Consider the following 26055-nt stretch of genomic DNA (forward strand, 5'->3'; position numbering starts at 1 on the left):
TTAATTCTTCTCTAATTTAAGCCACAATAACATTCAACAATTCCCTTTGTGACGATAGCAAAGCTTTTGAGTATGATCCCTGATGACCTTAGAGGAAGTTTGGTCTCTTCTGTTTTTACTCGGTTTGAAACTGAACGGCTTCTACAAGTTTAGCCTGTACTTTATTAAAGTCTTGCACCATTTGAGGCAGGAAATGAGAGTCCCCAGACACGCCGCTACAAAACTGCTGTTTTGTCTGCTCTGGCTGCTCCTTTTCTGATAATACTGTTATCGCAGCCAGAAGCAACACGAGGAACCGAGCAGGCTCTGGGTCCTCCTGCATTATAATAGATTTAATTTTATAACACCTTGGACGAGGTGATGCAACACACAGCAACAGCTCCAAAGAATTGGAAGGAAATTCCTGATTCCTTTACCTGTTATTCTAAAGACAACATCCTGAGGGGTGTGTTGATATTAACATCCTGCTCACAGGTGACATAACAGCTGTCTGTGCACGGCTTAAAACACACATTTTTCCGTATTGTTTCATCACAGCTGTTTTGCCAGAACTCCTGTCTCTCCCACACACACACATTAATGGGACACATGGTTGGCTTTGTGGGAAATCCTCTACCAGCTGGCCCCCGGGTGATGAAAAAAATCACATCCTGTCATTGTTGCTAACAGTTCTGCAGCATTAACCAAAATAAGATCTGTAATGTGATCACAGTCGAGGGGTGAGGCCCGAAGTGCAAAGTGTTCAGCTGTTAACAGAGGGTTAACAGATCAAATAACAGGAACCTAATGATGAATATTTTTCAACTATAAATAAGCCATTTTTAAACAACTGTTGATATGAAGTGAATATTAAACGCAAATACTCAAGCACATTAGTGATAAATCTCAAAATGTCAACAAAAATCAGAACAAATAGTGAGATGTTTGTGTTCAGATTAAAAGCCTCACTGGAGGATTTGGGTTCAGCTCAGTTCTCGCTGTGAGGAGGTATGACGTCCTCCTCCTGCACTGAGACCTTCAAATTACTGCACAAAGGTACTTCCCTGAGTTCTAATACACAAAGAGACATATTTCCAACCTGTGTGGTCTTGTTTTTGTGATGGTGTGAACAACTTGCGTCAGACTAACACACATTTGGTTCATAAATGGCACCAGGTGGGTAACGTTCATTTTTGCTGAGGTGATACTAGACTGGTCTGCAGTCCAGACCTGTTCCCCATTAAAATGTCACCCTGGAATGATTGTCAGGGATTCAGTTTGTGTTTGTTTGAGCTTTTATGTGTAACCGTCTCTCTATTCTGTCTCTATTTTGGTCTTGTCAGTGTCTCTAAAGCTTTTAACCGCATGATTAATAAATAAGAACTTATTACTAAGCTTATAAATAAATAAATACATCGACTGGACCACACTGCAGATCAGTTAGTCCAGATGTGTCAGCTGCTCGCATGAAACAGGTGATGGATGATGGATCCATGGATCATAATGATCCATATGAGCTTCAGAAATACAATTTCTCAGAAATCAAATGTATGTGTAGAGGATCACAGCATATCTGGGTTTAGTATATAATGATCAGTGTTCCAACCAGTGCTGACGTACTGTCTGAAAAGCAAACAAAAATACATAAATAGTGAGAAGGTGTGGATCCAGTCAGTAACTGGGCCGAGCCATGTGGACCTACACAAACACAGACTGGATGTATGTGCCCATGCGCATGTTCACACGTCCCACAGATTCCTTTCACGTGGCAAAGGCATCAGAGCAAAACACTGCCTTGTGATTTGGAGCAACAAAAGCAGGCGCACACACACAAATGCACAGCGAGGTGACAGAAAGCTGTTTAGGTGTCAGAAAGGGTGTGATCCACCTCCAGATCCTCAACCTGGACCAAAATAACACTGGAAGCCCGAGTTTCTGTTTGCTCCGAGCTCTGTGATGCACACTTGCATCTCTCAGGCGGCCGAGGCTCCATTCAGAGGTGGAAAGCTGAGGTTGGGATGATGAAACAGGTCGCGCTCGTCTCATCCCCTCCGACTTTGAACTGCGGCCCTTTGTTGTCCCGTTCGTTCAGGGTGAAACCACAACACTGCGTCTCACTTCCCCAGTCTTCCGCCAACATTCAGCACTTGTTCCGTTCCAACGGGGGGGACTTTGAATTAAAATGGTCTCCAGCACAGCGTGTTTGTTCGCCACTGAGGGGAAGTAACACTAAACAGGAAGATGGCGAACAGTCATTCAGTCAAGTTTACTTAAATGATGTGGAAGTTGCTGATAACAGGTTCCAAAAGGGGGGGGGGGTGCAAGAAATGTGGTGTTTTACTTTGCCAAACAACAAGCAAGGTCTTGTTGCTCTATTTCCTGTTAATATACATCATCGTGATGCTTTGGATTTAAACCATTTAAGGCTTTGTAGGATTCTTGCAGAGACCGTTGGGTTAATGGTGCGTGCTCACATACTGACAGTGGGTGAAGCACAGCAGCTGTGGCCAGAGGTGGGAAAACGGGAAATGCTTCCTCCACGCCGTGCAAAGGCTCACAGTCTGACCCCGGGCGCCTCGGCGGCGTTACATAACAGCGAGCACGCCAAGGGAAAAAAGCAGGAGAATGCAACAACGGGCCGGGCGATATAAGAGAAAGAGACAGAACGAAGGGGAGGAGGGAATCAAAGCAGATGATGTCATGCGTTTCATAGGAAGAGGATGGAGTCAGTAGAGCAAACACAGGCACGGCGCGCGTTTTCCCCCCTTTCTCACCTTCTCACAGGCCGAGAGCGATGCAGAGCGCCGGTCGCAGCGCAGGCCTCCAATTACAACAGATGTGGCAAACTGGCCTTATTTGGGATCCCAGCGAAGAGCGGAGGAAGGAAGGAGTCAGCGAGGGCCAACATTCCACATCAGGTTTTTATCAAACCAAGACGGAACCAAGTCAGCAGCCGCCTCTCACGCTGCGCTCGTCTGCTGGAAGCGCTGAGCGGCGGCGAGAGCTCGGCCGCTCGGAGGCCTCTGACCTTTGCTTTAAGCCTAATTTCATAGTAGAAGTGAAATAATGTCTTTAGGCCTCAGAAGCATCTGAACTGGTCAGTGTGGTGCTTTCTTTGTCTGCCGCTGTCGACCTCAAAGCACAAACAGTTCATTTTGACACATAAAGACACATTCAGCCGCTCACATCTGACAAAACAACCAACAGGAAACAGAACAGACACCTCCTTGTCTGCTCGATGCTCGCCGCTTCAGAAATAGCCACCCCCGCTGTTATCAAGCCTGGGTCACGCTTCCTGTCTTTATGCTGAGCTTACATTCATGCAAGGGATTCTGGGTAGCGTTAAAAGGTAGCGCTGGCTGCCCCCTCCCACCCACCTCAGCCGGCAGGAAGTGCAGCGCTCCCACTTCCTCCTCTGTGTGGACAAATGCAGAAGTGGAGAAGGTTTGAGCAGGAGGAAGGTCACTCTCAGTTCTTCATCTGGGCCTCCTCATCATCCTCAGCTCTGTTATTGGTAAAGCGTGACGTGGACGAAAGAATTCAAGCGTGTGTTCTGGGTATTTTCCTCCTGCTAACTTCAGAATTTGCTGCTGGGTCACACATTTTTGGCTGGAGCTGGATCTACGCCTTAACAAACACGCCATCCCGCCCACATTCCTGAAACAATGGCTGCTCTCTGTGGCAAAAACAGTGGTTCTTCAGCTCAGGGCTGGAGAGAGAGAGAGAGAAAAAGTCCCCCCTGATGTGGTAACACATTGTCCTTGTAATGAGCAGGTTATCAGCCTGGTTTCAGTGAACCAGAGGAAGGGACGGCCCACATTCTTCAGAGCTGACCTCATGGCTGAAAACCCAAACGTGGAAATGTGCATTCCTCAGTAAGCTCAGAATGAACATGCTGTGTTCAAATGCATGGGATCTTCGCTTATCAGGGTTTCAGTTTACAGAGATAAGGGCCAGGTACAAATTCCTGTACACGCTCATTTGTGTCCTATTACGGATGCTAAATATGAGGTGTGTTTGAAACTCGAAGGAGCGAGCCGAGCCTCAGGTGGAGTTTCAGCCAGCGATAGTTCAAACAGAGTGAAGGACACTGATAAGTCGGCGCCCACTGCACCTGCTGTGCACAAACAGGCCGCTCACAAAGACGCCGTCACACGCCTTTTCTGCCGCCGCCTCATGCATATTTAGCTTTTTCCCTCTTGCTTCACCTGCCACAGTCGATCCATCAGCCAGCTGTGGGCGCGCGCACACACACACACACACACACACACACACACACACACACACACACACACACAGGGCCGACAACAAAGGCCGCTAATGAGCAAGAATGCCCACAGATCAGTGAAACAGCACGACGGCTGTCACAGCAGGGGGCCGTCTTATTGCGCGGCTGTTGTTCGCAGCCAACGGCGGCCTGCGATCACACAACGCGCGCATGTGGCTTTTCCCGCCACGCGTTTGTTCATACTGGACAGTGAGACGCTGGAAAAAAAGACCAACGGGCAGCAGGGAGGTGGGACGAAGGCGGGTGATGGATGACGGGGGTGAGTCACTTCAGCAACATGGTGCTCACTCGCCTCGGGTCCAGTGTCCAGAACCAGCTGAGAGGCTGAATGTTTCTAAAAGCAATCAGCAGACACACACTTGAGCCACATCACATCTGGTCCAACACTTTGAAGAACCTGCAAGAATCCTTTGGCTGCTGAGAGAAACGTTAGGACTCAAGTGTGTCAGAAAACTCCCTGCATTAATGTCAAAATGTGGGTTTGAAATGAATGAAGGGTGTGAGACGAGGTTTCACAAGACGACCACGGGACAAAGCTTTCAGTCAGAGCATGCGCCCATGAGCAACACAGACGGAACCCTGAACCCGTCTGACAGGTCCACACCACAGATAAACAGCTGCACATGTGTAAACTTTACTTTAGCATCCTGTCACAATCCCAAGGATCAGACTCATACTTAGCACGTATTACAAACAATAAAGAGCGTAAATGGATGTAAAAGTGCATGTAACTCAATGTAAGCTGAATGCAGCCAGTCAGAGTTAAATGCAGAACCCAACCTCTACTAAAGGCATGTAAATAAGGGGAAGCATCACATTCCCTGTGGCCTCTGAAGCGATTACACAAGTTTACAGCGGTACACACAGCGCCGTAACGTACACACAGCATTACCACAACGCAATCAATCACAACACCCCGAACATCCCACGATTTATATGTGCAGCAGGAGCAGTTACAGTAATCCCCATGTGAACAGGGGAGGAGAAGAAAGGCCCACAGTAAACAGCTGGTGAGGGTGAGAGCATAGAAAGGACAAAGAACGGGAGAAACCAGGCCTGTGTGTGTGTGTGTGTGTGTGTGTGTGTGTGTGTGTGTGTGTGTGTGTGTGTGTGTGTGTGTGTGTGTGTGTGTGTGTGTGTGTGTGTGTTACCTCTCCTCCACCACTTGTCTGCCTCCTCTGTGCCCTACATGGATGAAGGGATTACATAAGACGAGGTCTGATTGGTTGTTCTACGCACGACAACTGGACTGGGCTGCACAGATGCATCCTGGTGGATTATGGGTAATATTGGAATGCTGCATTAGGGCCAGACGGTCTGTCTGACTGACTGATTGAACGCTTTCTGTGCTTCCCATCACTCTTCTGATATTAACAGTATATATAACAATATATGAATATAGCGGCAGAAGCAAAAACAAGACATGCTTATTTTGACAGCAGTTTTTAGAAATAAAAGTCCCACAGTTTTTTAGATGAAATAGTAAACTATAAAATGGTAATGATGAGCTGAGAGCAGGTTACATAACATTGCATTATAGTTTTGATGGTTAACCTGCATTTTCAAACAGTCAAACAGGAACACTGCTCAGTCACAGTCAACACCTCACTCATCACACACTACGCTGTCTGCTGTTTGCTTCACTGGGACAATGTTTCACACACACACCTGTTGTGTTTGAACAGGCCCCAGCGCTGTCATATCATCTTAGTTATTATTATTAGTGGATTCACAGAATTTATGACTGCAGACAAAAAAGCCTTCATTGCGACTGAAGTGGACAAGCTTCAACACTTCATAAATATTTTCCTAGAATTTAACACACACGCTTTTTTTTCATTAGGAATTTCTGACTTGTCAGAACCCGAGGAGAGAACACAATAAACCCTGAAATAAGCGTGTGGAGGCGGAGGCCTGCTCGCGTTTGTGCCCCAGCTCGTCCCGTACGGGCGCACGCCCACACGTGTGCTGCTAGAACACAAACCCAGATCCAGTCCAAACCTTCTCCCCCGGCTCCGAAGCAAATCGGCCCATCAGCTCGTTTGAGCCATTGCCACCGATTTCTCGAGCCATCTGTTCACTTTTGGCCTCGCCGCGTATTTCCATGGCAACGCGGTGTTGATAAATGGAGGAGTCTTATTTAAGTCGGGCAGTCTGTTCACGCGCTGAAGTTCACTCTCTCCCTCTTTTGTGTGTTTATTAAAGTGGCCGTGGCTGCTGATATGTGGTGGTGAGGTGCAATAATCCTGGATCCAGAGGGAACTCGCTGACTCACAATCAAACAGCACCTGATCCTTCATCTGCAGCAACCGCGAACATGCTCACGTTTAGGATTTTGGGGACGAGGAGCCTTAAAAAAAGGGCTTCCTGCTCCTTCACTGTTTAATCGACTCATTCCAGCAGAGCTGCAGCCATTCATCCCTCTCCGCGTCCTTGCTGGGGCATCTGCTTGCCGAGTCAGCATATTTTCAGGGGTGTCTGTCAGAAAAATGCTCAACGCGCAGGTGAAATACTTCCATTTCCGCGGTGGCGACAGCGGGAAGCAGAGGAGTGGGATGCTTCGGCCTGGAGGCACCTCCAAACCCATCTGTGAGCCTGTCTGTCTCCCTGTCTGTCATCGCTTATGCAAGCTCCAGCCGCGGGACTCGCCGCATGGGCCGACAGGACCTGCGCGTCTGTCTGAAGGATCTGGCAGCTCTCCTCTTTGTCTGAGCAGCATCTTGTCAGAGTGGATTAGCGTGCGTGTGAATATTTGTGTGTTTTCTTTGACAGTGTGGTGGGCGGCCGGTGCCAGCGCAGACACATGCCTGTTCTTTACTGGGTTCAATTAGCAGTTAGCACGCGTCCGCTTCCCCGTGACAATACTCCACCAACCCAAACAAAAACACTTAGTTAATTATGGAAAACAAGTTCTGCTCCGCACTGAGAGCTTAGTGTCTGATTTAACAGCCAAGTAAATCTGCATTCAAATGATTAATATTCTCCTGAGCTCACAGTTAAACTCTTTTTAACCACAACAGGCGGCTGAACTCTCGCCGCCTTCTGTTGAAAGCAAAAAAAACAGTGTGTAAAGAGCTTCAGACGCACAGCCGGCGTGTGGCTGGAAGTTGTCCTATTTACAGGCACGGAGCCGGGCCTCGCATCCAGCCGGGCCGGGCCCCCGGCCGTGACACAGACCTGCCAACGACAGCACCCATTTAGCAGCACTTCTCGTGGCTGTGAGAATTGATTAGCACGTAATGGCTGCAGGACGACGCCTCTGTGAATGTGACAGTCCTGCAGAAGGTTTCCACACACAGACGGAGGCGGAACCTGGATGGAAACGTACATGCGTTAACATCAGCGCCTGAGCCTGTGGACCCCACACACACACACACACACACACACACACACACACACACACACACACACACACACACACACACACACACACACACACACACACACACACACACACAAACACACACACACACACACACACACACACTGTCAACACACTCTGTTGATCCTTGAGCAAAGCACATGACTAGAAAGGAAGCGCGTGGAGGCTAATTACTTCCAGCTTCATGCCGGTGCATGTCGGTTCACACTGGACGCACCGGTGGATCAGGACACACATCACAAACATGCACCTCCACCACGCTGCACAAGGAGCCTGCAATGTAGCATCAACCTCCACTGGATGGATCCAATCATGAGCTCATATCATCCACCAAACACACACTCCCAGCACATCCAGATCCAGCAGCTACACCAGAATGTGACTGTGTGTGAGGGGGAGGGGGGAGGGGGGCTCATGTTGTTTCAAGTACCACTGAGGCGATGGAAGAAAACAGCCCAAGACGTCCACACAGCTGATCATTGTGTCTGAGAGACGGTTCAAATGCAGCTGTTGTGAGCGGATGAATTATCAGTGGAGGGTTTTGTTTCAGATGCCACACAGACGATAAGAGCTCAGACACGACACGTCACTTATCGCTGCTCAAAGGCTCCGGGGACCTTGGGTCCTCTGGTGTTTGGGAAGGCTTGTTATGGAAAAAGGAGCTGGAGGGTGGGCCTCTTTCTGGGAATAACCCTGCTCTGACCTCTGAGGAGGAACCGTCACAGCCTCCTTCTCCATCTTCCTCCCACCACTCGTGTTTTTACTCTGCTGTCGTCTCAGATTTCTCCCCAGAGCTGAGGGCGAAATTCAGCTTTTTAATGAAATGATAACAAGGGGGGGGGGGTCGGCTACACACACTTATACTCCAGCATCTCTGATTAAATATCTTCCAGTGTTTCCTACTCGACCTGCTTGCTCTCTCTCTCTCACTCTCTCTCTCTCTCTCTCTCTCTCTCTCTCTCTCTCTCTCTCACTGTTATATGACGTGGGCGCTCGAGTCCACCACTAGACGCACATGGCTGAGATTCCCCTCCTTCCCACGTCCGTCATTCCTGCCCACGTCCAGGGAGGGACTGAACCACACCGCAGCGCTAATCCGTTGTGCAAGAACTGGGATGAAACCTAAGTTTACCTCATTCACTCTAAACATTTACATTCTGCAGAGGGCAAATGAGACGATTAGGCCTGTATTTAGATTCTTCACATCTGCTGAGATGCGGTTGACCACTTTTTATTGCACGTATGCGCTGCCTGCAGTCGGCCATGACGCACTTAGAATACATGAAGTGTGTTTATTCAATGCTTCATTTATTTATTAGCTCTATTGTGCGCTAAAGCCTTAAGCTTTACAAAACGAGGCCTTGTTTGAGCGAAAGCCTGCACATGTGGTTGTAGAACCGTCTTGAGAACATGTTTACGACCTAGATGAGACAAAGGCCACGTTCTAGTGCAGTAAGTGCGAGTCAGTCTACACCACAGCCCCGCTGAGCCCCGACGGGCCCCCCGGGACCCTCTGGTGGAGCGGTTACTGCACATTCATCACACACGAGCGGTGACGCCATTGTTGTCGCTGCGCCCGCCTTGGCGGCGCGCCTACTCCAGGGCACAGGGATGTTTCTTAAGGGGCCCGAACGGGGGCCGAGGGGAACAATAAGGACGCGGGTGGTGTTTGGAAGCGGGCCCACGGTGCCAGTTGCCACAGAGAGGACCGTGTGCTGGAGCCGCAGACAAAGAGGGCAAGCTGGCGCTCCACTGGGAAGGAGAGCAGTCAGACTGGGACCGGAGTGGTTGGTGGAGGGGGTGAGGGAATGTAGGCACACGTCTGACGAAAGGGGGGGTCAACGGACAGACAGACACAGGGACCGACTGTTTGGAAGACGCCGGCCACTCAGGCATCTGGGCCTCTGTTCTCCCAGCAACGGCTCAAATCTGTAGAGAGCGCGTTACAGGAAGTGGCCATCATTGATTCATAGCAGCATTAGCTTTAGCACGTTGGCTTGCATGATTATCCCTCTCTCGTTTCTCCACAGATGTTTTTTTCTAGTGTCGTGTAACCTCTTCACATTTTGTCCCGATGCCGTGCTTTTTATGGGAAATATCTTTCCGCATAAACAAATGCTCAACCCGCAAGCCTCCGTAATTCATTAACCCAGACCTCAGAACAACGCGGTTTCACCTTTGATACCCAGCGAGAGGAAACTTGGCAGTGAGGCGCGTGACGAAGCCAAAAAGTCAAACTGAAAAAACAGGAAGCTTAATCAACTCCTTCTCTTCCTCCTGCTGCAGCAAATGTAGAATTACTCCAGCGTGAGGCTTTTTTTTAAGCCGAGAGCACTGGTTTCTGTGCCCGAATCTCTTACATAACTGTAAACATGCGCTTGTCCCGCATCACAACAGCAATCTGTACTGTAAGTGCACAGTGGTAATCTGCGGATAAACAGCCTCAACAATGGTCACTCTCTGTCAGATTACTATGCACACTGTAAGTTAATCAGGTCTCATTATCTTTATTGATTGGGCGTTGACCCAGATTTCTCCGTATCAGTGAGTCACAGTCTGCAAAGTTGTTGGACAAACACTGCCGCTTGCCGCGTGCGACCGTTGAATCATCTCTGTTGCCATGGGGACAGCATGCAGACCCCTCCGGCTGCGGCCCCATGTGATGAGGACGGAGACAAGCATAAACAGGGGCCACATCACGGCGTGAGCTCACAGCGACTGTAGTGAAAGTAACACCAGCTCAGTGTGTTCTCAGCCTTTAATGCTGCTTTACCGTTTCCTTCTTCTACACACGCTGCTCAGTCGCGTGACGTTTGGAGACAGAGGCAGAAAGTCAGACAAACCGATTCTGACACGTTGAAGCTAAAAGCAGCAGACGCAGTAATTATTGATCTGCTGTTAGAGGAAGTGATGTTTTTGGTTTTCAAGCTCACATAGAAGCTTGTTTGTGCAGAGGACGCAGCATGGAGGGGCCTGCTGGGACATCCAGAAGGCCGAGCTGCAACCGGGGCTCATTCCTCCACGTGTGGGAAAGACAAGACCATGCCCAGGCGGCCAAAGTGAGGGAAGATGGATTCACTGGGAGCGCTGTGGCTTTGGCGTTCGCCGTGACCTCTGGCAGCGTCAGAGCGGACGAATATCGAGTCACCGTCCAGACTTAGTGAAGAATTAGCGAAGGCCCCGTAACTGATATCAGATGGCCTTCTGCAAAGCTAAACAGACTCAGGACTGAAGCCACACCTCAGTTATCTGCACATCCTGTCCTGCGTCTGCAGCTGCGTGGCTCCACGTGGCCCGTCTCCCGCACAAAGCTGCCTTTAGGTTGTTGCATGAAAGGTGAACGTCAGAGACAAGCGCTGCCTTTGGAGCCTCTGTGGCGTCGCTGTTGATAAAAGATGGGAGCGACGACGGCAGATAAGATTCCACTGCACCTGCATTAAACCCACACACACGAAGTCCACTCACTGCATTTGTTAAAACGCGTCAGATTTTGCTTAAACAAAGCTGCATCTTCCTAAGAAGCGCCTTGTTTCTCACCAGCATCCCTGTTCCCTGCAAAAACAACCACCCAAATGTCAAACTGTGCGTTCTCCATTCACGTCCCTTAGACAAAACAACATGTGCTGCTGAATTCCTGGGCTGCCGGAGCAGACTGGTAAATAAAGGCTCTGTGTCGCTCACAGCTCGGGTCGTGCGGGTGACGCTAAAAAGGGCATCGAGATCAAGCTGCCGAGAAATCTCAGCTGCTGCTGTTTTACGCAGATCTGTGGGATGTAAATCAAACAAACGAGACCAGGCTCAAACATTCAGCCTGTTTCCTCCCCGCTCTCTTCAAACGTGTGGAGGACGTGTGTGCGTTGGGATAATGAGGAGACGTGCGCTGGTCGCTGTGTTTACATTAATGATACTGTTCAGCAGCAAATCCAACACGTGAGTAACAGCAGTTGTAGCCGAGGGTAAATGAGCCGTGTGATCGGCGACACCATTCAGTGTCTATGCACACGATCCCAGCATCTTGTAAAAACACCTTAATAAAAATCAGCATGAGTTGCGATTCATGCCATTAACAAGAGCAAAGCTTTTAAAGTGTCTTGGCGGGACAGAGGGTGTGTGTTTGCGTGTGTGGGCATGAATGCAGCATAATGGGCTCCTCAGCTCCTCAGGCCACTGCTGCAGCTCAGGTGTGTGCATTGGCAAAAACACAGCCCAGTTGTTGACTATTTAACAATGGGTGAAGTGATCACGCTTCCTCTGAGGGACGGGTTGCCAGTTGGACAAGACTGGTCTGTTTCCATGTTCAGCTGTTTACATATGAAACAGCGGTTCATCCGACGCTGGCTGTTGTGAGTTGCTTTCTCGCTGTGAGGACACAACAGGTCAGTCTGTCTGAAAACTTCACTGTCACCTCATGCAAAGGTAAAAGTCGAACAGGAGCACAGGTCATGGCTCATTTATTGGACAATATTAAGGCCATGGATCATCCCTTTTACACCAATGACAGCATCGGACTAACGGCTCCGTGGGCCGTGGCACGAGTCCAGCTTCCTTGTCGTCCTCCCACGCTCCTTAAGTGTGTTGTTGACACAGCTTGATGCCGACCTTGACTTGACGTGACTCACCGCGGTGCCAGCAGGCGTCGTCGCCACGCCGACGGGAGGCTGAAAACAAGCAGCCACGAGATACGAGCCTGCGTGCACGTCAGCGGCTGCGAGCTCCCGAGATGCATTCAAAGCCTGTGGAGATCGCGTCTTCGGGGCATTTCAGGCCTCGACGATGTTGCACAATGAAGCCTCTGGGCGTCACCGCGTGTCTCGTGTCACATTGTCTCGGTGATGTAACACAGCGAGGAGGAAATATCATCTGTGTGGAGCAGCGTGGTGAGCATGCCCTTAACCCGAGGCCTCAGAAATAAGATAATGAGCCTAAAGATGGCTGCCGTTCTGTCCTCCCATGCACTTAGGGTCGGACCTGACAGCCAGAGGTGCTCTTAAGATACCAGCGTGACTCCACCCTGATAATAAAAGCACACAGACTCATTGTTCTCATGCTCACTCAGGCACCAGTCACCTCTGGGTTAATGTGTAAGTGGCAGATATGAGGCGAAGGGCCAGAAACTTCGTTAAGTGCAGCAGGAGAAGTGAAACAAAGGCCCAGGGTACGAGTGAAGAGCTGAACCGCATCATGAGTCAGAAGCAAACGCAGACGCTGTGGGTTGAATCTGTGTCCTTGGGCGTCTCACCTGCATGTGCAGAGGTGGGACTACAATGATGAGGTTGTCACCGTCACATCAGCAGGGCTTCATAAAGAAGCGCCGGGCGGCCATCTTGATCTGAGCAAGCAGCTCAGATAAGTCCTTTCAACACAAAGGAGCGAGACGTCTAATTAAAGCTCCCCTGAAACGGCAGAAGTGGAGCCGTATCTCTGCAGGGACCGAGGAAGCGCCTGCGCAGCGAAAGGCCTCTGAGGAAGGAGTCTTATTAGCATTTGAGCAGTAAGAGACTTCCAGTCGACGCCCGGAAATCTGTGACTCTGCACCGCTGCATGTTGGAGATGCTGATTCACAAAAGCCAAACAGGGACGTGACAATGACTGAGCTGGTTATTAACAGGGGGCAGTAATTAGGCAGCTCCCTCCCGGGGACCGCGGGGTAATTAACGCTCATGATGAGCACTGTGTGAGGAGGAGAATCTCAGGGCGCCGCACGCTCCTCAGCTGAGACGCTTTCAGCATCATAAAATGCTTTAAACAGGGCGTCCTGTTTCACCTACTGTAGGAATAGATTGGATACAAAGGGGATTTGCCACACAAAGCTTCATTCATCCACGGAGGGGTGCGTAAAAGGGAAACCAGAAGTGTCAGGTGTCCTTTGCAGAGAGAGGTCCAGATCTGAGCCTGCGGCCAGCGAGGAGGCGTCTCCTTCAGCAGCCACACTCCAGGATGGGGGGAAATGTCACAACTGGATATATGCTACGAGCCCTGGGGGAGCGGACGGGAGCCAAGGTGACTGCATGAATCAGAGGGAGCCACGCAGACAGTGTGGGCACACGCACGCACGCACATACGCACACGCACGTACGCACGCACACACACACACACCCACACACACACGCACGCACGCACACACACACGCACACATGTACGCACGCACACACACACACACACACACACATGCACGCATGTACGCACGCACACACACACACACACACGCACGCACGCACACGCACGCACGCATGTACGCACACACACACACACACACATGCACACACACACACACGCACGCACGCACACACACACGCACGCATGTACGCACGCACACACACACACACACACACACACACACACACAGCCGTGGGACTGACGCCCTCCTTTGTCCACAGTGGCTCCTCATCCAGTCACGATGAGTCGACCCAGCTCATCCTGACGTGAGCTCCGCTGTCTGTGCAGCTGCATCGACTCGGTGCCGCGCTTTGGCTAATGCCTTTAAAAAGCAATGGGGGACGTCAAGGCCATTTAGACCATCGATCGGGGCCCCACCTGGGGCCGACTAATAGAGCATGTCTGGGATAAACTACCCCAAGCTATAGACAGGCCCCTCGGCCTGCTGCTGCCAACCTACTGCCTGGACCGTGGGACCACAGCCGCTCTCTGTGCCACCGGCTCCTAACGAGCCGCCGCGCTTCTATGCACGCGTCTGATGGTGTAATTAGCAGTCGCACAACTGCTAAACGGATGTTTAACAAGCCACTGGATCTGATGTAATTATTTCTGCCACGTGAGAGCTGATGCCGGCAGGTTGTGCAGCAGGGCTGATGGGAAGGCACCCTGCAGAGTGCTATAGAAAGCTAGTTCCTGCTAACTCTGAACTTATCTGCCAACACATTGCACAAGGATGACTGGTGAAACGTCTGGTGTCATTGTGTAAATAACATTTTTATCTGTGTTCACACAGACACGCAGGATCTGGAAACACACACACTCAGACTGTCTTCTGCTTTCAAGCTTCAATAACACAACCTGACCAGCGTCCGCCCCATGTGTTTTTGCTTTGACCGATGAAGCTGCAGACCTTGTTTAGTTGCGTTTAGGGCTGGGGGCAGTGTCAGCTTTGGCCATATGGCGACATGGAAGTCCCCAGGCGCTTTGACAGCTGTATTCAATTACACACTGATGTCACGTCCTGTGAGTCGACCCAGACGCACATACTCCACATGCTTGACCACGCCATATGCTCCTAAAATAACACTGATATTGAGCATTTGTGTTCGATGACCAGGAGCAAACGCTGCACATGTGCAGTGTGCGGCCGGCGCTGAGGCAGCCGGCGCTCCGACATAAGATCACAGGCAACACAGCGAGATGAGGCTCCAACGGGAAACAATGGCACAAACACGCTTTTCCTGCCCAGTCCCCCACCCTGTGTGTGTGTGTGTGTGTGTGTGTGTGTGTGTGTGTGTGTGTGTGTGTGTGGTCACCACATCGTCTGTAGGTCCTGGCTGAGTTGTTGCCATGGAAATCCACAGCAGACAGAGTTTGTCTCCGGCAGCGAGCGACAGAACGAACACTGACTCAATCCGTCAGAGCTGTGAAAGCAATAACAGCACCTGCACATAATATATGAATATATAATAAATACATGTGCAGATATGCGTATTATTTGCCATCTACTGATTTCTGCTCTTGAAATCATTTATTCCTATTAACACATACAGTCACACAGTAACATTGAATGCATGATTTGGTTCACGCTACCATTTGTGTTTATTTGTGTGTGTGGCCACAGACTGATCATAGCTACTACACCCACCACAAGCGCCCCACCCCCAACCCCCTATTCTTCACTGCCCCGCCCATAGAACACCTTGAAGACACAGGAGGCTTCACAAGCTGTGTCTCACACATGGAGACACGCTGTACCACGTTAAGAAGCTTCAACCCTCGGGGTTCTGGATATAAACCAACATAGAAAACAACGCAGGCAGATCGTGTCCTTACCTGCTCTGAAGTCCCTGTTATCTTTTGTTGATCTGCAGCAATGAAGCAATTTTATTTTGGGATCATTTACTTTGGTATGAATTAGGGGCTCAGGCAACCTCATATGTTAATAAAAGTCCTTTATAGCAAATTATTCAATAACTTAATGAATTGTGAAACTGAATTTCGAAATAATCTTGTAAGTAAAAGATCATATTTTCCATTTTCAGCGGCACCAAGCTTAATAATGTAGCTCCTACAACCATTTAAATGTTAGTAGAATGCACCAAACAGGAGGCCTGATGGACAGATGGTCAAGTATGTCTAAATACAGACGACACACATCATCCTGGGAGAACTCAAAACACGCCAACAGGCCCGTTTGCCAGGAGAAGCGGTCTCCATGAGGATAACAAGCATCCGAGCGCCCCAGCCCAGGCGGTGACTCAGCAGCAGCTGTTGCCATGGGTTACCAGGCAGGACACCCTTAGGATCCCAACAAGCTCAGTGCTGACAAATCTGCTCCCTCCCTGCCTCAGCCTTTTTCCTCCTCCCCCCATCTGCCGCTCCACCTCAAATCCTCCACCACTTTCTCGGGAAGCGCCGCCGCAGGCCTGTGCAGCGCCACGCTGCCGACACGGGTGAGGCGGAGGGAGGAGGGGGGAGACGGGGGCTGTTAATCCCATCTGAGCGCGGCCCTGCCAGGCTGCGGCCTCCTCGCTTTGCACTAGCCCACTGAACTGCCTCTTCAGCGCCGATTAATGCCCTATTAGGAGCAACTGACTTACCACCAATCTACTTAGGCCAACATGTAAGACTCGTGGTCTGACATCTCTCACTCCTCAGCTGCGCCGGCACGTTTGTCATTTTGTGAAGCGTGGCATCGTCAACCACAGGAAAGGCAGCAATGAGCTCAGTCTCGTCGCAAAAGACGCATGCGACCCGCTCCAAAACCCTCCGCTGGCTTTAGCATTCAGTTCTCACTACATCCACATCAGCACGTCTCATGAGCCTCCTCCTCTAAAGCCTCCTCATCCATCATGTGAATGAAAGCCCACGGCGCTCCACGCACCAGCTCTCTGCACGCCGTTCACAGGAAGCTGCAGCAACGTCCTGCTAATGACATTAAGGCTTTGCAGGACACTGCTAATTTAGGCTGAGGAGCTGAATAAACCTCTCACTGAAGCTCTGGGTTACGACACGTGGCCCATAAGCCACTGCTGACGGGTGCATGAAACCTGCCAACACACGCTTGAGCAATGTCACTGATGTGCTATTTATCTTTGCGTGAATGAACGTTTCTTGTTTTGGCCTCAGAGCTGAAATGATCACAAATGTTCTAGAGTAAATAAGTGTTTAAGCCTTCCAAACCTCCACAGCCTCAGCGCTGGAGGAATGCAGGAATGTTTGGAGATAAAATATTGATATCTGTGCAGCCTCACTGAAGGATCTGCAAACGTAAAGTGTGGCACATCAGCAGCGTGTTAAAGCCAGAGGAAGCACATACATGTGTGTAGTAACAAATTCTTTTTTATTACAACATTTCACGGTTTTCCATTTTGTAATGGTTTGTGGCAGAATAACATGAACTCTGGGAATTTACAAAACTCCAAAGAATTGTGATCTACAGTCAAAAGCAAACACGTGGATTCAATTGCCAGTGTTATTTTTTCCTTCTCTCCATTGTGAGACAATTTGAAGACAGACTGCAACATAAAAAAAAAATCCCAAAAATCACTCAAACTGGGGCAAAGAATGTTCAAATATACCGTAAATCGGGTCCATTTGAGCATCTCTCCCATCAAGATGGAATCCATAAGAAAAAAAACAACATTGTGACAAAACAACAGTATCAGTATTTGGGGCATTTACATTTTGGCCAGCGTACAGAAAGTTGTGCATTTCTGAAAATTAGAAGGCGAAGAAACAATAAAGCCTGACGCCTCAGCTTTGGCGCAAAAAAGCAGCCACAGGAAGTTGGGTGTTGGTGGTTTTGGTAAAACACGACGAAGAACTTCCTGGGACGCAGGCCACGCCCCATCCCTCAGGCCACGCCCCCGAACATCAATGGCGATAAGATAAAGGTGGTGTTGGTCAGGAGATGCGCACCTTTAGGACCGTCTTCTGCAGGTTCTTCTCACCCCACGCGCCCCGGGTGCATCTCCTCATCTCCCCTGACGAAAAGACGAGCGTGAAGGTGGTCGGTCACCGGGGCAACGAGCAGACTGGCATCATCTGGCGTCCTCTGGCCGCGGGCTGTGCAGCTTGGTTACTGTTGTCGTTTCATAATTTCAGGTTACAAAGTTATACAGCTAAAAGAAGTGAGTGAAAACAAGGCAATGCGGGAGGAGAGGGCGGACAGTGCACGGGAGGGGGGGGGGCTTCATGACGTCGCCGCCGCCTTCTCCTGCTCGATGGCTGCGGAGGGGAAACAAGGAGAGACGTGAGACTCGAGCGGACAAAATGGAGACAAAGACGTGCGCAAACGACGCCCGGCTGCGCAGCGCAGCGAGCGCTGGGGGCGTGACGTCGAGCAGCGCGCGCCTCACTTTCTTTCGAAGGCAGGGGGTTCTTCTCCTTCGTCTCCGTCTTCTTCAGCTTGGACTTGTCGAAACTTTCCACTTCAGAGATGTCGGGCTTGTCAGACATGGTTGCGGGGAGTCTGGAGGAGCAGAGACACGCGGGCGGTTGAACAGAAAGCACATAAAGACATTTCCAGGCAGCCCTCAAGTGTTATTGCGCAAACTGCACGTGTTTATCATCTGCGCCCTTCTCTCATAAACCGTCAAGAGGAGTGATTCAATAATTTATCTCATAAACGCACGTTAGGTTGTTACCACCGGAACATGTGGCGTCTTCTGATTTATTTTATCAGTCGTTGGGCGTTGCCTAAATCTGTGGTCAAACAATCAGTTGTTCGGCTAACACGGTTGTACGTGCGCAACCGCATTCTTTTGTCTGCGTGATGCGACCGCCGTCCACCCCGTTACGACGCGCACGCCGCCCGGGATGTGGCGCACGGGGGACGGGCGGCTCCAGACAATGAAGCCAGTCCAGCGTCCGGACCCCCGCATTTACATAACAATGGGGCTGCCACGCTGGGCAGATGGAGGAGAAACACAAAGGCTGCGCGTCTGCGCAAAAAGCAGCGGACATGCCGTTTATTTGGCCAAATGCGTGATATTGTGGCGGTCTGTTTTGGTTTTTTAGGCGTCCACTCGGGGACTTTCCACATGGAAGCAGTGCAACAGCCGCACATTCACTTGTCACGTACTTCTCCCCTTGGGGCGCGATGTGAAGGAACCACCGCCCAGATTGGCATGCAGCTCCATCTATTAGCCCAGGTTCCTCCTAACGACTATAAAGTCACCTGAAATAAACGCACAAAGCGCCGTGAACGCAACGAGCCCCGCTTTTGATAACGGAGCCCGACGCACGCAGCTCGAGCACAAACCGCAACAAAGGAAGCGTCAGATCTGCGTGAACGTGTGCCAGCGAGACAAAGACGGACCACACACCTGCCCGCTGCCACTTTACGCCACGTTCTCAGCTTTTCGCCCATAAAAACGACGCACGCTCGGCGGAAAGTCACATTATCCTATGATTTGCGGCCGCGTGTGTGTTTGGCACGTCTTCTCCAAACGCACTCATCACACTTCTAACATGACGGCGACAGCTCAACTCGCCGTTCACACTCAAGCACGACAACGTGGACGCAGTTCGCCTCGCTCGTCTTACCGGAGTGCTGGCTGGTGGCTCGAAGGTCTCTGGTTAGTGGGTTGCAGCAGTTGTGGCGCGTCTTTGCGCAAGCATTAGATATAGCCAGAAATATGCTAATGACATCTGACATCACCAGCCCCCGTCCTCCGCACCCCCCCTGCTGGACGGACACGGAAGCGCTCTGCTCGCAGTCAAACCGAATGTAAAGCTCTCCTTCTGCTCCTTTACTGATAAAACCACTATTAATCTATAGTTTGGCTCTTTTTTCCTGTATTGTGACGCACGTGGTGCTGAAAGTCTCTTCTTTTGGTTTACAAGCAGCACGTAGTCATTACACTTCCTTCAGCTTTTCATGAAAACAGCTGTTTTACTTTAAGTTCTACCGTGTATCGTCTAACTGCATTTTATGTGAAGAATAAGTAAAAGCGACTTAAACCACAGAAACGCGTCCTCCTTCATTCCTCATGTTGTGACTGCGGCTCTGGCTGCACATTCCTGTAGACTGGGCTCCTCCTGGTGGCGGGGAGCTGTTGCTCACTTTTGTGTCATGCATTAATGAATTTGGTCACTTAAATGCAAGAATACATGCCGTTGAGTTTTCACACCTACAATATGAATAATAAATCTTTAGAAAACAGTCACTTGAAATGCACAGACCGCCCGTTACCCATTGTCAAGGCTTTATTGTAAAACAAACAGCTTGTACAGTTACATGGTAAAGAAAATGATCACTTACTGCAGCTTCTTTCTACCTACAGGTAAAGCCAAACCTATCAATTTCAGCTGTGACAACCACACCATCTGCATAACTAACCATGGTTGCAAAATCTATAAAAATAAGTGAAATGTTTTCCTCTTCGTGACCTTAAATTTTTTTTCTCACGTGTGCCAAGGTACAAAATCCACCTCATCATAGACACCGATAATCCTCAGTTGAGGAAGCTACGTTTAAATTAGCACTTAAGGATGTGGTGCAAACGACTAAAAGCGCAGTGAAACGAGTGAAGTAATGTCTGTTGTGTTGATTCTGTGGTCAAATCGACTCAATTGCAGGCTTTAAACATCGATAAAGATCCAAGGAGCTTTGTGAGCAGATTAAACACTTTGCAGTGAAATGGTGCAGAATTCCACATTTACTACTTTATTGTCTATGAAGCCAACAAGTTTTAATGACAAACAGTGGAATGTCTCAGTTAAAGGAAGATACAAATGAGACTTCTGTTACATTGTGGACCCTTTGGTTAAAGTGAAGAACAGACCTCACAGGGGTCAAAGAACGAAACTGAAATGCGAGCGACAAATAGAGAAAGAAAGAACACACTTATAAATACAAACGTTGTCGTCATTGAAGGAAGTGATATTTTCACTGTGTCCTGGGTGAAAAATGGCAAAGAGGATGTGTGGGCGCGGCCTTTAAGCGACTGGTCTGAAACCAGGAGGCTCTATCAGGCATTTCTGGAGGATAAGTAGCCAAACAGCCTGATGGGTGAGTAGAGAGACAGAGACAGACGAGGAGAGGGGGCCGGGGGCCGCCCCCCCCCCATGTCTTTACAAAGGTACGTGGCTGAACAGGTAGGACACAGACTCGCCATTATGGGTTCGTCTAATGGCCTCTGCCAGAATCATGGAGATGTCGATGACCTGGAGGAAACAAATCCATCAGAAAAAGCAAAACTAAGCCTTTTTATGTACAAGTGATTCATGTATAAATTATAAAATTATAATTTATAATCACATTTGATTGTAGCAGCGTATTAAATATACAATGTCATTGGTTGTTTTAGCAGTAATATTTTACTACTTAAGAAAAGGTGATTGCATCTAAACCATACATCCACTGGATTAATGCAACCTAACCAAATATAAGACAACACGTGGACTCAAAACAAGGAAATCCAACAGCTCTTGTGTAGAATGAGAGCAGGTACCTGTATTTTAGGGCACGCCTTCATCTTCTCTTCCTGTGGGATAGTGTTAGTAACCACTACAGCCTCGAATGGGGCGTTGTTGATGCGGGAGATGGCGGGGCCAGAGAAGATGCCGTGCGTGAGGATGGCGTAGACCTTTACCGCCCCAGCGTCGATGAGCCTGACAGGTGAGGAGGAAGCAGATGACGGTGAGTCACCTCCTACTCATGCACAAACCACCAGAGTTAACGTTCTGGCCACTGACTTGTCGGCGGCGTGGCAGATGGTGCCGCAGGTGTCGGCCATGTCGTCCACCAGGATGGCCACGCGGTCCTTGACGTCGCCGACCAGCACCATGCGGTCCACTTCATTGGCCTTCTTCCTCTCCTTGTGGATGAGAGCGAAGTCGACGTTCAGGCGATCGGCGATGGACGTCACGCTGCGGATGAGAGGAGGAGCAAGACGTTGAACCTTCAGCTTCTCATCTAACTTACAGCTTTCAGAGTGTGCATTCTAATCTTCAGGATTTGAATTAGTGCTGAGGAAATGGAAAGACAGAAGCAAACTGAGTCGATCAAAACACCTTTGCACTTGAGCAGGTGTCCCCTAATTACGCCTCACACATGTGACACTGGAGGCTGTAGCTCTGTCATAATACAGCCTGGCTACTTTTTAACCCACTGTGTGCCGCTGCGTCTCACCGCTTGGCTCCGCCAGCGTCTGGAGACACAATGATGCAGTTCTTCCACTCAGGAATGTTTTCTCTGATCCACTGCAGAACAGCAGGCTCTGCATACAGGTTGTCCACAGCGATGTCGAAAAATCCCTTAGAAGGAAAAACAAAGTCAGCACAGTAAATACAAGTATGTAACAGACCAAGGTGTCAGGAGTTATTGTTTAGCAAAAGCCAATTAATAACCTGCAACCTCTAAAGGCCTTTCCCCATTAACGTCAGTACTGTGGGTCGACAATGTGCCATTAGGAAAGTGACGACGGTGGTGTGTACTGACCTGGATCTGAGAGGCGTGAAGGTCCATGGTGATGATGTGGTCGGCACCGGCCACAGACAGCATGTTTGCCACCAGCTTGGCTGATATGGGAGCTCGACTCTGGGACAAGCATCAAGTAGACACAGTGGTGTGAAACGAGGAAAAACAAGCAACTTCATTCACTAGGAGGAGGTTTTCTCTCATCAAAGCAAATTATGTGCATATCGTCTATGTTGCTCTTTCACTCAGGACTCTTATACCCAGGTCAAAAACCTTAATAGCATCACGTGTGGGTCGGTTAAAAGAAAACGGTGCTTTCTGTTTATCTCCAATTAATCAGCTGAGGTCGGCACAGTCAACAGGCAGCTCTCTGTTCTGCTGGGACACTTTCAGGGCTTGTGACTCCTGGCTAAACTTTATCTGTGACCTTTCCCATTACGGCATGTCAAATCTTGGCTGTGCTGTGGCCGCAGGCTTGTTAGCGCCAGAAAAAAGCAACACGGTGCAGCAAAACGGGCAGAAGGTTCAGAGCTTGTTGACAAAACACGCAGGTACCTGGAAATAATGGCCGAGCTGCGTTTGTGTGAGCGCCTACAGCAGCAGGGTGAAGAGAGGAGGAGGGAATGCAGAAGCTTATTGGCAATGAGAAAATGACGGGGTTGCAGTTATGGGAGTGATGAAAGAGTATTAACTGGACATCATTACATAGCTGGCATTTTTACCACTAGGTCATTCCACACAGATTGTTGACCTGCATCAGTGAAATCTGACAGCGTTGTGAAATGTGAACTGGACTCGACGTTTGCATCACACTGATCTTTCAATCAGCTCGACTGACAAAGCGAAATCTTTATCTGAAGTCAACAAGTGGATGAGGTCAGTGTTTGCAGAGGTCTGACCCCAGCGAGTAAAACGAGATATAAACCAATTACCAGCAGCTTGTGCGCCAACAGGTAGACTGAAGACGAGGGGAGGAGAATAATTCACAGGAAAACCACAGCTCTAACAACCGAGGAAACGCAAGACAATAATTTACAGCATAAGCAGACTGCTTGAACCAGTTTTCAGGCTGCTGGAGGTCTGATGCATTAAAACAGGTCTTTCAGACCAGCTCCAACTGCAATAACACTTTATTTGATTTGTTCACTTTAATATATTACTGAGCAACAACAGCAGAACCAGCAGCACTGAAGGAAAAATAACTAACATTAATGCTTAAGGTACAACTGGCAGCTTGATTTGTTACATTTCGACAAAAATGAAAGTCTGTCAGAAGCATCTCACAGCTGCTTTACTGGGATTAAGTCATCTGCGTGTGCTTCTACCTTGTCTTTCTTGTCCTGCCGGGCGTAGGGGAAGCAGGGGATGACGGCGGTGACGCGGGACGATGAGGCGATCTTGCAGGCGTTGATCATGATTAGCAGCTCCATGAGGTTGTCGTTTATTTCGCCGCAGCCGCTCTGCACGATGTACACGTCCTCGCCTCGCACGCTCTCACCGATTTCCACGCTGTCGAAGACAGAACGGGCAACAGGAGATATTCAATTATGCCGATTATTTATGCGTTTATTATTGGGCCTACGTGCTTCGCACAGCTCACACTGGGACATATCCTCTGTCACGTTCACAATCTGCAGCACACGCTGATGGAGAAAGTAAGCATTCCTCTGTGGGAGATGACCAGGTTCTCCACCAACCTCAAATGTGGTCACACGTACCATTGTAGACAGTGAGAGTCAGGTCAGCGCACAGGGTCATATGGGCTGAATGAAGAGAGGCCAGTAGAAAAAGTCCAAAAAGCAACAATGTGGCCAATATTTATGCTAAATACTCATTTAATTAGCACATACTCTATGCTGCATCTAGAAATAGGATTATTTTTGTTCAGGCATTCAGGATGGACAGCTATTCTAAAACCATGAAAATTCCCACTTCTTCATGCATTCCTGACATTTCGTTCCCAGTGATCCACTCCCTTAGCCTTGATCCATGACCTCAGCAAGTCACCTGCCAAAACTTGTTTGGGAGCTGTGGGAAGAGCCGCTAATAGTGCATCATTCTCGCATGCGTGTTGGTGTTGGATGATGGGAAAGTAATCTCTGTTGTGCACTGTGTGTCGCCCAAACAGCTGCGTTCCCTAGAGAGAAACCTTGACACGGATAATCAAGAGTTGTCCCTGGATCTGAGGCGCTGTGGGCCAAAACAACAGCGGCAGAGATGATCTAAAGACTGGATACAGCGGCGAAAGAGGCGCCTTCACAAACGGCGCAGTTTCACTTTACGGCAACAAAGATGACACCGCGGGACGAGACGAGCCACGCGCCCACGGCTCAGCTGAAGCGGATACACGTCAAGCGCGTGCGATCTAAGCTAAAACGTAACAAGTAGTAGCGACCGCTACGTAGAATTTCAGTCGCTAACGCTTCTCTTCCGTAACTCACCAGCGTTACCGTAAAACACGTAGAATTCATTGAGAATAGCACCGAGCTTGCGAGCGTCAATTACCGGACGTGCTCCCCGACCCCTTTTGCTATAAAAATTACAATAATCAACATTTAACTAAACATCGTTTAATCGTGTTCACAGACATCTGTAAGATGCGGACGTGTCTTTAGGGGTGTAGCGCAAAGTGTTCACCTAACTAGCCGACTTAGTTGACTAGCTTAGAAGATCTAAGGTATATTGTCAAATATTGTATCCTACAGCGTTCATTTCCCAGTTCAAACGTAGCAGCTACACATCTTAACAGTTCTATCAAACCACAAGCTAATCCGGCAAACAGCCACGGGGAACACTTTGCAACACATGCACAAGTGTGTGTCGGGACGCCCGCTAATCACGAGAACCAGGCGTAGCGTCAACAGAAGCGCAGTTAGAAAAATGCGCAGCACATTTAACATGGACGTATGGACGCTTTTCTATCGGTACATAGCAGATAAAACACACGTTCAACCAAAATCAAATAGAACTAAAGTTCCACGAGTGGGGCCTGGCGTATTTACATGTAGCTAGCTAGTCACGTGTTTCCATCTACCGCTACCCATTAGTAGAGTGCTGTTAGCTTCATGCTAGCATGCCCACATGGACCACGGAGGCTAAAGCAACGCCAACAGACAAGCACGCGCCTCACGCCGCACAAGTCAAACGATGCCACGCGACTCACCACGTCTCCTGGTTGCTGAATTTCTTCGTTATCACCTTCCCCAGCTCCAGCCCCAGCCGATCGGCCACTTTCTGGGACAGGTCGTGGTGGGAGCTCCCGCTAAAAAGCACGATGTTCGGCATGGCGGCTGCGGTTGGCTCCGGAACACTAAATCTAGAAGAAGCGTGAAGATGCGGCGGCTCTCCCCACTGGAGGGTTACAAAAACGGGGGGAGTTGAGCTCGCTAATGTTGCAGGCTCAGCATTGCGTCGGTGCGGCGCTGGGGACGGTGCGCTGCGCGGAGAGGAACTATCAGGTTAGTGTTTGCCTGCGAAGGGAAGTGGCCTCCGCTCATTGGTCAGCGCCGCCGTGACACATGTTCACTCGCCGCTCCGCCGTGTTTACAAAGCACGCTAACGCCTCGCGCTCGCGTCAGCGCACATTCATAATCTATGTCACCTCTGTTCCAACGACTTCATGTTCTAGTAATTTGATACTGTATCGTTTTTTATCTTATATTGTGTCCTGAGCACCTGTAAATAAGCCTATTATCCTAATTATACTATCAACATATAATCACTTTGGATATAAGCTTGTTAGTGCAAACTATAAATAATTATTAAATATTGTTCATGGTTGCTAAATCGACGTATGTGTACGTTTTTTTTCTTTTAATG

General features: G+C 49.4%; 2 protein-coding genes across 2 annotated transcripts; both read right to left on the bottom strand.

Annotated features, from left to right (window-relative positions):
• Window positions 1-17132: 17132 nt before the first annotated feature.
• On the bottom strand, window positions 17133-19518 carry LOC114851182 (thymosin beta-12). Its single transcript, XM_029142834.3, has 3 exons — window positions 19359-19518; window positions 18170-18282; window positions 17133-18038 (listed from the first exon to the last, which is right to left on the bottom strand). The coding sequence occupies exons 2-3, from the start codon at window positions 18267-18269 to the stop codon at window positions 18004-18006; spliced, it is 135 nt and encodes a 44-aa protein (XP_028998667.1). The 5' UTR covers window positions 18270-18282; window positions 19359-19518; the 3' UTR covers window positions 17133-18003.
• Window positions 19519-20003: 485 nt separating this feature from the next.
• On the bottom strand, window positions 20004-25741 carry LOC114851181 (ribose-phosphate pyrophosphokinase 2). The gene is made up of 7 exons (XM_029142832.3): window positions 25400-25741; window positions 23562-23745; window positions 22258-22356; window positions 21949-22073; window positions 21513-21686; window positions 21269-21428; window positions 20004-20981 (listed from the first exon to the last, which is right to left on the bottom strand). Exons 1-7 carry the CDS (start codon window positions 25519-25521, stop codon window positions 20889-20891), a joined length of 957 nt encoding a protein of 318 aa, XP_028998665.1. The 5' UTR covers window positions 25522-25741; the 3' UTR covers window positions 20004-20888.
• Between the last annotated feature and the right edge of the window lie 314 nt (window positions 25742-26055).

The sequence above is a fragment of the Betta splendens genome, chromosome 2, assembly GCF_900634795.4.
Source record: "Betta splendens chromosome 2, fBetSpl5.4, whole genome shotgun sequence".
Classification (NCBI taxonomy): domain Eukaryota; kingdom Metazoa; phylum Chordata; class Actinopteri; order Anabantiformes; family Osphronemidae; genus Betta; species Betta splendens.

Coding starts and splice junctions, on each gene's coding strand:
- LOC114851182 (XM_029142834.3), bottom strand. CDS start 18,269: ATGTCTGACAAGCCCGACATCTCTGAAGTGGAAAGTTTCGACAAGTCC. Junction 18,039..18,169: donor CCCCCTGCCTTCGAAAGAAA/GTGAGGCGCGCG, acceptor TCCCCTCCGCAG/CCATCGAGCAGGAGAAGGCG.
- LOC114851181 (XM_029142832.3), bottom strand. CDS start 25,521: ATGCCGAACATCGTGCTTTTTAGCGGGAGCTCCCACCACGACCTGTCC. Junction 21,687..21,948: donor GACGCTGGCGGAGCCAAGCG/GTGAGACGCAGC, acceptor TCTCATCCGCAG/CGTGACGTCCATCGCCGATC. Junction 20,982..21,268: donor AGGCGTGCCCTAAAATACAG/GTACCTGCTCTC, acceptor TGTTTCCTCCAG/GTCATCGACATCTCCATGAT.